We start from the raw sequence: 15,235 nt of genomic DNA, 5'->3' as shown, positions 1-15,235 counted from the left end.
CTCTCTTAAACTCTCCACGATAAGCTGTTCTTTGCGAGATATTATCACAGATTCGACATTTTTTTTTTTTTAATATAACCAAAGTATTTGTTTACATTTAACCATCGATCGATTACTTCTCATTAGACCATTTTTTTTTTTCGTAGTATAACATCCACCGTGGCGAGATAATTATTTTTAATTTGTAAACAAAAATGATTATTAAAATTTAAATCTTTTTTTTTTCCTTACATCAAATGCGAAAATAAAAAGCTTACAAATTTGTTTGCAATATGTAAAGTAACGCTAGTCAAAATATTTGTCGATTGAATAAATTTTGTCCCATCTCTCTCTCTCTCTCTCTCTTTTGCATACCAAGGATCGCTATTAGCAAATGAAAGATCAGGAGGAAGAAAATGATTAGGTATACGGTGTAGATAAAAGTAAACAAGAACATGATATCTTTCTATTAGCACGAATCCTTGGAGAGAGTGTGAGAGAGAGAGAGAGAGAGAGAGAGAGAGTTGTTATCAATATTCCGCGCACCTGGTATCCTTATTTCCGTAGCGAATTCCCAGGCGTCTTTCATCCGATGTTTACGATGGACCGCAGTCTCTTCTTAAGTAGTAGGTACTTGGATCTTTACTCTCTCTCTCACTCTCTCTCTTTCTTTCTTTATTTATTTCTTTCTTTCTTTCTTCACGCTGCTGATGCTGTTGGAAGTAGGCAGGTTTTCTCATGGTAATAATCGGAACAGAAGACGTTCAATTTAATTTCTCTTATTTCTTTCACATATATACACATACGTATTCATTATAAAAAAAAAAAATCATTAACATATATCAAATGAAATCAAAATATTATACGATAAACGATAATTAGTTTCTATGTTCTCGTCTTACGAAAGTTGGATTATTCTCTCGAACGAAATGTATATGAATATATTTTAGTCGTCGCGTTGTACCGAATTGGATAAGTTTCCTTTTCATTCCGATGGTCATCGCGAAGAAATAGAAGTAAGTATTAAGGAAGGAAAGAAGGAAAGAGTAGAATGTGAGAGAAAAAGAAAGAAAGATGGTACGAATTCCAGTCTATAGTCACGAAACGATTACACGTTCGCCAGCCACCAACATCGAACTTCGATGCGAACGACCTCTCTCTGTAGGTCCTTTTCCATCTCTTTGCCGTTCTCCAGATATCTTCTTATTCTGTTACTCCTACGGACGTTCCTCCGATATACGCGATACTATACACGTTGATATACCTGCATACCTATATACATATATATATGTATATATTCGTATATATACAGAAGTACGAGATACACGTAACGTTTCCTTAGGTATATTCGCCAAACCAGTTCACGTGCTGTAATCTTCACAACGTGATCCCATGGAAGCGTGATCTTGATCTTCGCACGCGTATAGAATAGACACGGTATTAGCACTTTGGAGACGACTCCTCTTATAACACCGCTCAAGTTGCATCACCCCGACCATAATTGGGTTAATCGTGTTGTTCGAAACTTATTTTCTAGATGCGTGACTAGAGATCAAGATCTAAACTTATTAACGTCGTTTTCATTTTTTTTTTTTTTTTTTACTATTGTCTAACCTTTCATCGATAATTAATTAAAACCAAACATTAGTGTACGCGATTATTATTATTATTATTATTATTATTATTATTATTATTATTTATAATAACCCAATGTGTCATTAATTGATCGATAATTGCGTTTACTTTAATAGAAAGCTTTGAAATTTCATTCGATTAGATTTGTTTTAGAAATGATTAGTACCCGTAATGGATATTAATTTTAAAATATACGAAATGAACGAGCACGAATGTGTTTTTGAAGTTATAATTCTTTTGGCGCGTTGGGGAAAATGTAATGGGGAGTGATTTTGTTCCGAGCGTCTGGAAAAACGACACCATGAAGTTTGTCGGTATTTACGACGCGCGGCAAAGCGATTTCAAGTATACGGCTTGAAGTTGTCTTCTCTTCTTCTTCCCCCCTTTTTTTCTCAAGCGGGTCACCCATCTAAATACTAATCGTACTCAGCGCCGCTTTACTTAAATGATCGAAGCGGGAACTAATGCTGTAACCGCGCCATGGCTGTTGACGCGTCAAGTAATTCGATTTATCTCTCTTATATTTAGTGTGGACTGATATCTATATTTTGATATTTTCTTTTTCTTTTTTTTATTCTTTCTTATATATATATAATTATTATTTTTTTTTAAGTTATTTTTTTTCTTTGAAGTTTTTTTTTTGAAGTTACTTTTGAGGTTATGTTCGTTTTGGTACAGCAAAGAAGTATAACTTCATACGTGCGTATTTTTTAATTCGATTAAGTTCGTTTGATTTGGATGATTTGCTTTGATATTACTCGAGCATTGGATAAGAGAAGAAGAAGTGGTAATTAGATTAGAACGATCGTTATTTCTAATCGGTTAGAAAGATCTGAGGAGAAAAGTAGCAATATCGTTTGGAATTGTCGTTTGAGAATATCGTTCCTCTAAGGTCAAGAGTTTTCTTCTTCGTCGTTATCCGCGCTCGCGCGCGAGCTATGGATAACGAACGGCCAATTAATTACAGCCGAGCTTAATTAAGGACGGCTCTTTGCGTTTCACACAAGATAGATCCATTTACATGATTGCGCCATTAAGTGTCCACGCTCGCTTTGTTCCACCTGCCTTTAACGAGTTGTTGTTGCATTCTATCCATCCATTTCTTTCTCTCTTCTTTATCCGATTTCTAAATCGGATCGTTGACTATCGGCACGTAAGAAGTTACTTTTTTCCTTACCCCCCAACCCCCCCAAACCCCTCCGTCACGATACCTCGTAATATTAGCTTTGCGATTTTACTTTCGAATACGTGATGGTCATAGCGTTGTTACGTAGAATCTTCCTTTTTCTTTTTCTTCTTCTTAACATTATCTAATATTATAAAAAATACTATTATTATATATTATATATTACGGAAATTAACCCTTTGCATTCGAGGCCTTTTTTAAAAACATTTATAATAAAAAATAAGTTTATTTTAAAAAACATTTATAAATAAACAAGCGTATAAAAATAATAAAATATCATCGGTTCATTCATTTATATGTCGAAAAAAAAGAAACTTTGATAAATACTACACTCTGTAATTAGTTTTGGTTGAGTTGACACTTAAAATAGGCTACCGGGCGCCGTATAGGCGCCGCTCGAGTGCAAAGGGTTAAAAGCTGTAGATAATAAATGAAAGAGTTTATGTAATGTAATGTTAATGTAATGTAACAACGAATGAATTTTCTTTCCGTTTAGTAGCGAAGAGTAAAGTCACAAACCTTTTTAGAATTTTCTATTAAAAGGGGAGAGTTAAAAGTCTCTAGGAAGCTATCGTGTTCCGCAACGACGACGAAGCCTGCGCGGTTTATCGAAACAATGCAAGTCTCTGTTGGTAGAACGAACGAACGATCGAACGAACGAACGAACCAACGAACCAACGATGGTGGCTAGTTTAGGAAGTTCGTTAATTAAAATCCCTAATTGAAAGTGCACCCTGGTTCCGTGCCGTGGTCGGTACGGAACAACGTTATCTCATTCCCTTTTATATACATACGGTGGTATGGAATTATCTCGCATTGAACGAAGCTTAACGCGCATTTTTCCTTTTTCTCCTTGTTCTTTTTTTTCTTCTTATTTTTTTTTTTTTTCTTTTTGTATTCTTTTTAATTTATTCGAACAAGCGTGTTACGTGTGTTTCTCTCTTCCTTTTAGCAACCTTACAGGCATAGCCAATTCGACTGGGATTTAATCTAATAATAGATCAACGGATATATGTGCCGTGTATCCGCGAGTGTTGTTGTTGTTGTTGATTGTTGTTGATTGTTGGTTGTTATTTCTAATTTGGGAAGAGTAAAATGATGATCGGGTAATCGTCTATTTAACTATCTCTTTCTTTCGATGCGAACAACGCCGAGGGATTTATTTGACGTATCGTAAAAATCGATAAATATAAAAGAAGAAGAAGAAGAAGAAGATGAAGATGATGAAGAAGATGAAGTGAATCGTAAATATATCGAGGAAGAGAGAAGGAAAAGCTTTACTCTGCTAATTTGGTAAAAAAGCTTTTGGATATCAAAGAGAGAGAGAAAGAGAGAGAAAGAAGACGAGATGGCGCTGACGCCGAGGCGTCGCAGAGGCGCCGGCGAAAAGCTGTCGGATGAAATCGGTAGCAACGAGGAGTTGTCCGGAGGTGGAGGTGGAGGTGGAGGTGGTGGTGGTGGTGGAAGCGGAGGTGGAACCGAGACTTTGAGCGATTCCTGCGGCGAGAGCGACATGGAGGGCCTCGACCTTTCTCTCTTCGAGCCACAGGTCGACGTTGCTTCCTGGTGCGACTCGCGTATTCACGCTGGCATGCTTCATATTCTTCTACATTATTGCTCTGGTAAGCTTTGCGAACTTACATTTTTTACACTTTTTTTTCTTTTTTACAACATCTACGTATTCAATATTTCACTTATTGTCAATTATTCTAAACAAATTGTCCGAGTTTTCTCGATAATATCAATAATATGATTTCAATAAAAATGCGCCATCTTTGCGGCTACCCTAGCGCCATCTTCGCGCCATCTTTTCGCGCCATTTTTTTGGGGGAAGAGTTCGATGCTTGGTTAAGTAGGTAACACCGGGAGAAATAAAGAATATAGGGGAATCATTTTCTCTAGGCCGTTATTGTTATAGCTATTGTTTCGTTGTTAGTGTGTTATTAATATTGTTATTATATTTAATATATATATATATATATGTGAGGAAAGATGCGCGCGTAGCGACAACAACGACAAAGACTGCGATCGGCATTAACATACAATGGCGACTCGCTACGGCTTGGCGTATTCTTTACTCGAAGGACGTTCTCCCGACGTCTTGTTGATTTATTTCTTTGGATTTTGGCATTGCAACTCTTAACTCGTAGGAAGATGTGCGGGTTGAGAATTACCATCAAAGAAAATCCACATGCTCACGGGAGATAGAGAGAGAGAGAGAAACGTTATTGCTCATCGCAAATAGCAATTATTTGTACAATGTTGTACCAAAATGTACTAGGAAAAAAAAAAGAAGATTTTTTATTCCACCTCGTTTCTTTTTCTTTCTTTTTTTTTAATTGAAACGTGCTAGATCGATTTCGCGTCAAATATTTACGAAAAGTAATGTAAACGAACGAACGATCCCAGACTTTTTCTACGACTCGTTGCTTACGTCATGACAATTTTATTCCTTTGAATGTGCATAGATATATATATATTTGTATACGTTTACATAAACGAATGAGTTTTTTTTTTAGCAGCGCATCGATTAAAAAATAACGTCAGAATTTTTCCGTATTTCATACGTGAAACGTCGATAAACGACAATAATATTTCTTATCGTTATTTTTTACGCATTACAATGTGTAATTTTCGATAAAAAATAAAATGCCGTATTGTTTACTTCGCTATATATAAAAACGATACGAATCGAAAGATTTTGATTTTATTGGCCAAGGTAATAAATAATATCGCGAATAAATTTGTAGAAAAATGTATTCCAAGAGAATAAAATATACGCGAGAAATTGAATCAGAATTTGAAATAGAAATTGAAACAGAATCTGAAATAGAATTTGAAATAGACCATTTTCAACAGGCACGTACACGCGCGCACATGTATTATATATACATACAGAAGCATATAGACGCGATAGAAGGTTCAAATAGAGATCGATCTCTCGTTTCGATGTAGGTAAACGAGTCACGTTACATCTTTCTCTCTCTTTTTCGTCCTCCTTTCTCAATCCATTACTCTCTTTCGTATTGCTTTGGTGTTACGCGTAAACGGCTTGGTTTCTTTCACGAATCGAATCGAATCGAATCGAATCGAATCGAATCGAATGGAATCGAATAGAATAGAACAGAACAGAACGGAACGGAAAATCGTTAGAATCTAACTGGAATGTTAGAAACGGTACTCGCGTTCAAACTAATTCTTCTTATTTACGATTAGGTCGACTTAACGATAAACGTTTTACAATAATATCCTACTGTAAATTATTTTGAATTGATTATCGGTTAATTAAATTATATAACTCAATCGTGCGAATAATTGATTAAGAAAAAAATATTGCAAACATATAATCGAATAGGAAGTAACGTTTGATCGATCGATATATAATAGTTTATCTTCGATTTCTTCTAATAGACTTTCTTTCCTCTCGCTTGTAATTCCGTTAACCAATGAATCTCGACGATTAGATGATTATTAGAAATCTCTTAAGATAAATTACAAGATATTAATGTTTTTTCGATAGAATATTGTCGGCAATAACTGTACACACAACTTAATCGAATAACTCGTATCGAGTTTTGTTATATCGTAAAAAAAAAATCTATATATTCGACACGTATCTCGCGATGATTATTATTACTTCGATTGCTACCGTAATGGAAGATAATTTAATCGACATTTCTATCGTCCATTGACAATTTTATCTTCGGATAAAAATCGAATCGTCTTAGTAATTATTTCGATTTCTTACGGCAAGTTTAATGAAGAAAATTTGATCATCGTCAAAGTAAGACGCGATCGCCCCGAGATATAAGAAAATATATTTTCGATGGAAGGGTAAAAAAGAAAAGAAAAGAAAAGAAATGGTGGAGAATTTGCTAGAAGAAAAATAATCGATCTTTTTTTTTTCTTTTTCTTTCCTTTGGATTAGAAACGCAACTTACTTGGTTGGTGGTTACTTAATAATAGAAGATTCGTTCGCGTTGGGTCGAATCGTTGGAAAACTCGACGTATATAAATCGATCCACGGTTCGTCGACTGTAGATAAATATTATCACGAAGCTCGCTGACCCATCTGGCTTTGCTCTTTGTGATCGTATTTTTGGATCTTTCTATGGATTCAAACTAATGACAATTTTACGTCTTAGCTTTACTTCCTATCGCTTGATTTCTTTTTCAAGTTATATTCTTTTCACTTGTTCTTATCCTTGAATATCCTGTTAGTCCGGTATCTAACGATATACGTTGCTCATTGAAAAGCACCGACCTACATTTTCAGCTTCGTACGATACTCCGCAAGCTCGGTTAAGAGCTAATTACGAATGAAAGAAATAGAACGAGAGAGAATATGAGAGAGAGAGTGAGAGAGAGAGATCGTAGGTCGCTCGTATCTTTTCATCTTTCATCTATAAGGACAATCGAAGCTTTCTATTTTTTGTTCTCGTTGAACTCTACTATCAATTTCATATTCCTCTTATTTCTTTCTAATCGGAAATAAAACTAGGTCGTAGAATTTCCAATTGTATTTCCAAGTGTTATTATTATTTATCGTTAAACAATCCTATTCTCTTTCGCGAGAATAATTTATTTATTAATTAATTTAACACAAATTCTATCAGTTTAAGAACTTGGCGTATACAAATACAATTTGTATATTCGTTCGAATAGAATTTCAACGATGGCGTTTCACGCACAAATCGTGTTTGAAAAAGTCACGGTTTTGTCCTCGCGCGCGTAGATTTTGACGTAGCTCGGATTTAGACGAGAATGATTCAGACGGAAGAGTCATTTCAATCTACTGCCATTGTTTTGATTTCGATCAGAGAGAAGTCGCATTGTCCTCGGCAATCTATTTTCCGTAGATACCCTTCGTTCTAGATGCAACGTTCTCTGCGCAAGCTTCTTTTTTAATGGAAGTGTCAAATGCATTCGTTGGTGGTGGTGGTGGGTCAGCAAGTTTAGTTCTCGATAAAACAGATGCCTTTCTTGCTTTTCCTTGCTTTTTCTTGCTTTTTCTTTTTCGTTTCATTTCGAATCGATAAAAAAATGTCTCGTTGAGATTGATGACGGTGTATCATTTCTGTTCATGGGTATAGATCAAGGTCGAGAATGGGATTTTCAAAAAGAGGATACCAGATAAGAGAAAAGGGGGAATAATTATTCGAAAAGCGATCATTCGTCCTCGTCCTCGTCCTCGTCCTCATCCTCGTCGTCGTAGCTCTAGGAAGGTTCATTAAAATCCGGAAATTGTTTGCCCGTTAGCGTGCACAGTTTACTCGAGGATTTCTACGAGTCAAGATTTACCGGCAACCTTTCCGAATGCGTTCGATAAACCTTTCTCATGATTTATTGCAATTTATTATAGTCGCGTACCGAGACATATAATTTATATCTTACGTAGTAAAGTATAGAAAAAAAAAAAAAAAAAAAATAAGAAGAAGTAGAAGAAAGATGAAAGATGAAAAAGTATTATACCTATAAGAATAAGAAGAAACTATAACTCAGTCTGTATCATCTTTTCTATCTCGTGGGTTTCTCTGTAATCATTTTCTCCGAGGCATTCTCATTGTATTCTCTCGGCCGTGAACTATGACGCAAACTTTTCACGAGACTATTACGATCCGCGAGCCGAAGTGATTTGATATCGAATCGGCTCTGAGATATAGTGAAAAGGGGTAGGAGAAGGAGGAAAAAGAAGAAGGAAAAGAAGAAGAAGAAGAAGAAGAAGAGGAAGAAGAGGAGGAGGAAGAAGAAGAAGAAATGACGGTGAAGAAAGAAAGACCCTTTCAGAAGCAGATAGACACCTTTGTGCGAATCTCGAAAGACTTTCCGTCGAACGTTAGAAAGAAAGAGAGAGAAAGAGAAAGAGAGAGAGAGAGATAGGAACAACCAAGATCTTTTCAATAGCACAAGAACCAACCACCGTGGCTGATCAACGCAAAACGTTAAGAGTTCATAAACTTCTTCCTGCGAGAGTCGATAATTGATTCGACGAACTTTTCAAATGAGAATTGTACACGCTACATTTTCACTCTTCCATTTTTATTTTTCTCATTTTCTTTCCTTCCTCGTTAACCCTTTAAATACCTGACCTTCTTTTTCTTTCCCTTTAAACTAAACTTTTTACGAAGTATTAAATATTAAATAAATATTAAAGCGGAGATCTAATCGTATAATCAATTTTCGAACTCGCGAATCGTTTGGAAAAATATTTGTAGACATGAAAATATCACGGATATTAAATATGAATTGTATGTAAATATTTAAATAAAAATAATCGACAATTGTGCAAGCAAGCAACTGTTTATTTAATCATTGACAAAACCTCCGTTTTATCTGTTTTTTATTTATTAATTTCAACTTATTTTTGTCACATCGTTAAAGAAGGTAAGAAGGGTATTCAATTAATAATCGATCGAGAAATTCAATTCGATCATACTCGTCTCCCTTGCCTTTACTCGGTTGGATGAAATAGCTGACTCATATCGGAACCAGTATCTCATCCTCTAAGTAGTGTTTTTCAAATGACTATTACATAAATTCAATAATAATCTTTTGGAAAATACACTGTAATCAGAGACAAATACGCTTTGTTAGATCATCGAATTAAGAAATACGTTTGTGTAATACAATTAGCGCGTGTTTTAGTGTTGGCACGTGTTCTAGAGTCACTATATCACGCATATTAATTAAGAAAGAGGGGAAAGAGGGGAGGAAGAGGAAGAGGAAGAGGAAGAAGAATGAAGTGAGTACGAAGTACGATGACGTAGATGTTCTTCCGCGTATAAGAAAATAGAGTACGAGAATAAGAATGGAAAAGAATTACGTAAATAAGAAATTAAAAAAAAAAAAGAAAGAAAGAAAGAAAGAGATAGAGAACGGTGGTGGACGATGGAGACAAGGGTCGTGAAAGAACAAGTCCGAGATAAGATCACAGGTAATGAACTAGCTAGCTGGGTCCAGCATGCGTCTAATGAGGACCGCAGAAATAATCTTGCCTCGAGATAGAAACACGCGCGACTTTGTGCTCTCTTGCCTCTCGCAAAGAGTAAAAAGAGAGCTTTTCTTTTCCCATATTTCTATCTTTCTATCTTATTTTAGGAGAGATGAAGAATGACTTTCTTCGCGGATGCTCGAGAATCTCTCACCTGTTTCTATTTCATTCTGTGTTTTAACAGGTATTGTTTTTACAAAAATAAAAATGAAGTAGGTGGGTTTGTCAATCGGTACGATTATCGTAGTACAATTTATTGAATTTAATTGAATATCCCATAAATATGTAATTTCTCGTATTTTTCGTAATCGTAATTTTTGCACTCGAGCGGCGCCGATACGGCGCCCGGCCGATTTGAAAAAAAAAATTTTACAGAAAAAAAATGAAGTAGGTAGGTTTGTCAATCGGTATGATTATTGTAATACAATTTATTGAATTTAATTGAATATCCCATAAATATGTAATTTCTCGTATTTTTCGTAATCGTAACTTTTGCACTCGAGCGGCGCCGATACGGCGCCCGGCCGATTTGAAAAAAATAATTTTACAAAAAAAAATGAAGTGGTGGGTTTGTCAATCGATACGATTATCGTAGTACAATTTATTGAATATTATTGAATTATCGATTTTAATTTATTGAAATTTTTGTTTATTCATTTGAATTTTATTTATTTTTATTTATTTATTTTTATTTAATTGAATATTCGATTATTATATTAATAATCGAATATTTATTGAATTTTGAATCCCATAAATGTATATTTCTCGTATTATTCGTAATCGTAAATTTTATTAATAAAAAGGAAAATCGTAAGAACGAGCGAGAGAGAGAGAAAGAGAGAGAGAGAGAATATTTAGGAAATAATGTTCTTATTTGATTTACAGAGGCCGATTGCTGTGCCGGAGAGTCCGCAGGCGAAGCATGTTGGGAACCTTGTTATTGCGTGCTCCTGCAGGACGAACAAACCCTCACGGCTTACAGGAGCGAGGACATGGCAGTGAGTAGATTTCACCCTAAAAGCCTTTCCAATTCTCTCGGATTATCCTGCGGCTTTCTACGGTACTTTTGCATATCCTCCCCGCATGTATATACGCGGAATGATACTCTGTATAATAAGGACACCTTTTAAACAAGGATGGTACTCTCCTATCACGTTTATTAATCATTTCCATAATCATTTCCAACGCGTTATTTTTTTATCATTTATTTTTTATATTCATCGCCAAGGGTCCATACAATTTTCTATTCCTTTCTTTCTTTCTTTCTTTTTGTTTGTTATTTTCAAACATAAATTATTTACAATAATATTGTAATAATAATATTGTATAATAATATTAATATATATGTAATAATAATATTGTATATAATAATATCAATGTTAATATTAATTAATACAAAAATAATATAATATGTAATAATAATATTGAATATAAATTAATCGATTTACGCGTATAGGAACATTTAGATAATCGTATTTAGATAAGTTTGACTGTAATCGGCACAGTTGCTTCGAGATATAAAAAAAGGAAAGAAAGGAAGAAAGAGGGAGGGAGGGTGGGAGGGAGGGAGAGAGAATGTTATTATTATATTTATTATTATATTTATGTCATTTCCATAATCATTTCCAACGCGTTCTTTTTTTATCATTTATTTTTTATATTCATCACCAAAGGCTCGTACAATTTTCTATTCGTTTCTTTCTTTTTGTTTGTTATTTTCAAACATAATTATTTACAAATATTGTAATATTAATATTGAATAATAATATTAATATATATGTAATATAATTGTATATAATAATATTAATATATATGTAATTTAATATTGTATATAATAATATTAATGTTAATATTAATTAATACAAAATAATATAATATGTAATAATAATATTGAATATAAATTATCGATTTACGCGTATAGGAACATTTAGATAATCGTATTTAGATAAGTTTGACTGTAATCGGCACATTTGCTTCGAGATAAAAAAAGGAAAGAAAGGAAGAAAGAGGGAAGGAGGGTGGGAGAGAGGGAGAGAGAAATGTTATTATTATATTTATGTCCCCGTGTCGTAAAGAACATCGAGTCAAGGAGAATGGTACATGGAGGTACGATTAGAGGAGAGAAGATTTGACTTGGATCTAGCCGTCGGGTAACAGTAATCTTCATCACCTGTCTACGCTCACCCTCTTTCCAAGTCCTCTCATCTAACCACTCGCATCTCTTCTTACAGTGGCCGTGCCTTGTTATTACTCTATCAAGATCAGCGCGCACCTTCTTTTATCTTCTTTTTCTCTTTCTTTTCTCCTTTCTCTTAGAATACGTCATTCCTCGTCTCCGTGTAATCGCATTCGCGAAAGAGAGAGTCAACAATCTCTACTTTGTGTGTGTCTTCTCAACGTGATCTTACTTCAAAGTCCCTAGGTGAACGACCAACTTGCTTTGACCTTGATTATTGCTGCAACTTTCTTTCCTTCTTTTTTTTTTTAATTTCAAATATCCTCCAATTAACAAACCATCGGGATTTTCGTTTGATCAATTTCCATTTGAATTTTCTCCAACGTCATTAAATTCCCTCCCTCTCTGCTGGCAAAGTAACTTTATCGGGGAAACCTCTCAACGAAATAATAAAAATAACCGTGCTGTTTTATAATAAATGAGAAACTTTAGCTATTAATAATTTGGATCTCGTAAGAGTCGTAATAGATGCTCGAGATAACGCATTTCGAGTAGAATCCATGAGAAATATTAGAATAGTTGGTTGTTAAATGCAGACGTTTGTGTCGGGCAATTTTAAGGGTAGAATTCTCTCTCGATCTAGGAGAGAAGAGAGTAGGCTAGACTACTCGATACGCACGAGTGAAATTGATCCCCCCTAACGAGAAATTATGCACGTTGGGTATCTAGATAGAAGGAATATATATATATACATACCCTTTGTGCTTTCCACCCTTCGATAATAGCAGCCCTTCTACCTTTTCGATTCGTTCGAGAAGGTAGTTCCAATCTTAACTTCGGTTGCAACTTTATTGACCGATTCATATTACTTTTCGTTCGAAAAAAGAAAACATTTCTCTTATTTGCACGAAAAATATTTTTATTTGAAATAATTGAATTGCAACGAAAGATTCATCGGGGTGTATTTATTTGGTGTGTCGTTGATAAAAAGTAAAAATTGGATTTTGGACGAAGTAAGTCCTTTCCTTTCCTCCCTACGACCTTTTTTCTTTCTTCTTCTTCTTCTTCTTCTCGTTTTCTTCTCTTTTTTCTCGAATAAGACGCCGAGCTTACAGAGGGTCGATTCGAGACGCGTGAAACGCATTTTCGTCGTACGCGTACGCGTGAAAAGGAGAGGGAAAACTCTTTTGGGTTCGAACAACTTGGATATGAAATCCTTTTGACTAGATAGAAGAAGAAGAAGAAGAAGAAGAAGAAGAAGAAGAAGAAGAAGAAGCACAGTATCATCCCTGGTGTAAGAAATCCTCCGAGAGACTTTTGCACCAAGAAATTTCTATCTCATTTTATCTTTTCACTACTACGTCGCTAGATAAATCGGTTCTATACCTTTTTCCTATCCTTTTCAACTCTTTTCCCTCGTGAGAAGACTCCTTTTTCTTCTTCTTTATGGATTCAGTTTCTTATAGGAGAAGTAGAAATAGTCGGCGAAGGCCCAGACGTTCGTTGGATTATTTTTGATCCCGTCGACAAAAATTACTTTTTCTTTCCCCTTTTTATACTACAACTAGATTTTTATAAGAAATCATCTAAAAAAAGAAACAATAAAACTGGTGTGTGTACTTAGTACGCACGTATGAAGTTATACTTCTTTGTCGTACCAAAACGAACATAACCTCAATAACCTCAAAATAACTTCAAAAAAAAACTTCCAAGAAAAAAATAACTTAAAGAAAAAAAATCATTATTATATATATAAGAAAGAATAAAAAAAAACTGGTGTGTGTATTTATGTACGCACGTAAAAGTTATACTTCTTTGGCGTACCGAAATGAATATAACCTCAAAATAACTTCAAAAAAATATTGGACTGGAAGTATGAGAACATAAGCAACTAATTATTATTATTATTTACTTAACAAAAAAAGAAAGAAAACAATTTTCAATCGATCCACACTAAATATAAGAGAGATATCGAATTACTTGACGCGTCAACAGTCTGGCGCGGTTACAGCATTAGTTCTCGCTTCGATCATTACTTCAAAAAAATATTGGACTGGAAGTATGAAACATAAGCACTAATATTATTATTTATTTACTTAACAAAAAAAAGAAAAGAAAACATATTTTCAATCGATCCACACTAAATATAAGAGAGATATATCGAATTACTTGACGCGTCAACAGTCATGGCGCGGTTACAGCATTAGTTCTCGCTTCGATCATTTAAGTAAGCAGCGCTGAGTACGAATTAGTATTTGGATGGGTGACCCGCTTGAGAAAAAAGGGGGGAAGAAGAAAAGAAGACAACTTCATGCCGTATACTTGAAATCGCTTTGCCGCGCGTCATAAATAAACCGACAAACTTCATGGTGTCGTTTTTCAGACGCTAGGAACAAAATCACTCCCCATTACATTTTCCCCAACGCGCCAAAAGAAGTATAAAATAAAAAAAGAAAAAGAGAACTTAATCGTTCGAATCGATGAATTATTGTTCAAAAATTAGGACGATAATTCAGACAAGTTTTGAATCGATCCGGTGTGAAACCTGACAGAACTTTCGGTCGTTCGCGTTTATTCTCGTTTATAAAAAAAAGACAAGATTTATGAATGGAATCCCATAAGAAGAAGAAGAAGAAGAAGTAAATCGTTAAAGTCAAGATATATCTATCTCGAACGATTTCTCTCTTCCCATTGGCCGAGTTAGATCGAAGCTTTAAAGGACTGACGAGTGACTATCGATGCGCGCAATCTTTCTCGATGTCTGCATTCGGATATTACACAAAAAAAAGTAAAAAAAAAAGGAATAAAAATAGTAGAAAGGTATATCTTCTCGAGAAAGTTGTACAGAAAGTTTTCTGCTTGTTCGTATACATAAAAGGGGGAAGAAGAGTGGGAGAGAGAGAGAGAGGGTGGGAGGGAGGAGGATGAGAGAAATGAAATTTGTCGTATTCATGCAGCACCTAGTTAAACATTTGCACGTAGAAAGAGAGAGAGAGAGAGAGAGAGAGAGAGAGAGACGAGTATTCGCGCGAGTTAGGGGAGGGAAAGCAGCATAATTAATCGCACGATGACGCGCGTAATTAATGTCCCTTGCTCGGGGCTAAATTAATCGGGCGCCCTTGAAGAGAGCCCACTCGTAATATTGTCGTTTCTCTCGTATCTCGCTTACTCGTGAATTTTTCATACCGGCTCGAACGGTTTGTCTTAATCGTGATTATTAATCGCTAACGCGAACACGAGACACGTTCGAAAAAGGGGGATGCGTGTG

The 15,235-nt window shown here is 35.0% G+C and overlaps 1 protein-coding gene across 7 annotated transcripts in view; it reads left to right on the top strand.

Annotated features, from left to right (window-relative positions):
- The window catches only part of LOC122519095 (ras GTPase-activating protein raskol), a 135,004-nt gene that overhangs the window by 46,210 nt on the left and 73,559 nt on the right, over window positions 1–15,235 (top strand). For 6 of the 7 annotated variants that reach the window (XM_043638296.1, XM_043638295.1, XM_043638297.1 and 3 more), the window contains exons 2-3: window positions 3,753–4,422; window positions 10,677–10,789. In XM_043638296.1, the coding sequence (XP_043494231.1) occupies window positions 4,149–4,422; window positions 10,677–10,789 (387 nt within the window). In that variant the 5' untranslated portion in view covers window positions 3,753–4,148. The remainder of the gene's footprint in view (window positions 1–3,752; window positions 4,423–10,676; window positions 10,790–15,235) is intronic. The other variant, XM_043638301.1, reaches the window with a different exon arrangement.

The sequence above is a fragment of the Polistes fuscatus genome, unplaced genomic scaffold, assembly GCF_010416935.1.
Source record: "Polistes fuscatus isolate 324 unplaced genomic scaffold, CU_Pfus_HIC Scaffold3, whole genome shotgun sequence".
Taxonomy (NCBI): Eukaryota; Metazoa; Arthropoda; class Insecta; order Hymenoptera; family Vespidae; genus Polistes; species Polistes fuscatus.
This window is presented reverse-complemented; position numbering and strand designations above follow the sequence as displayed.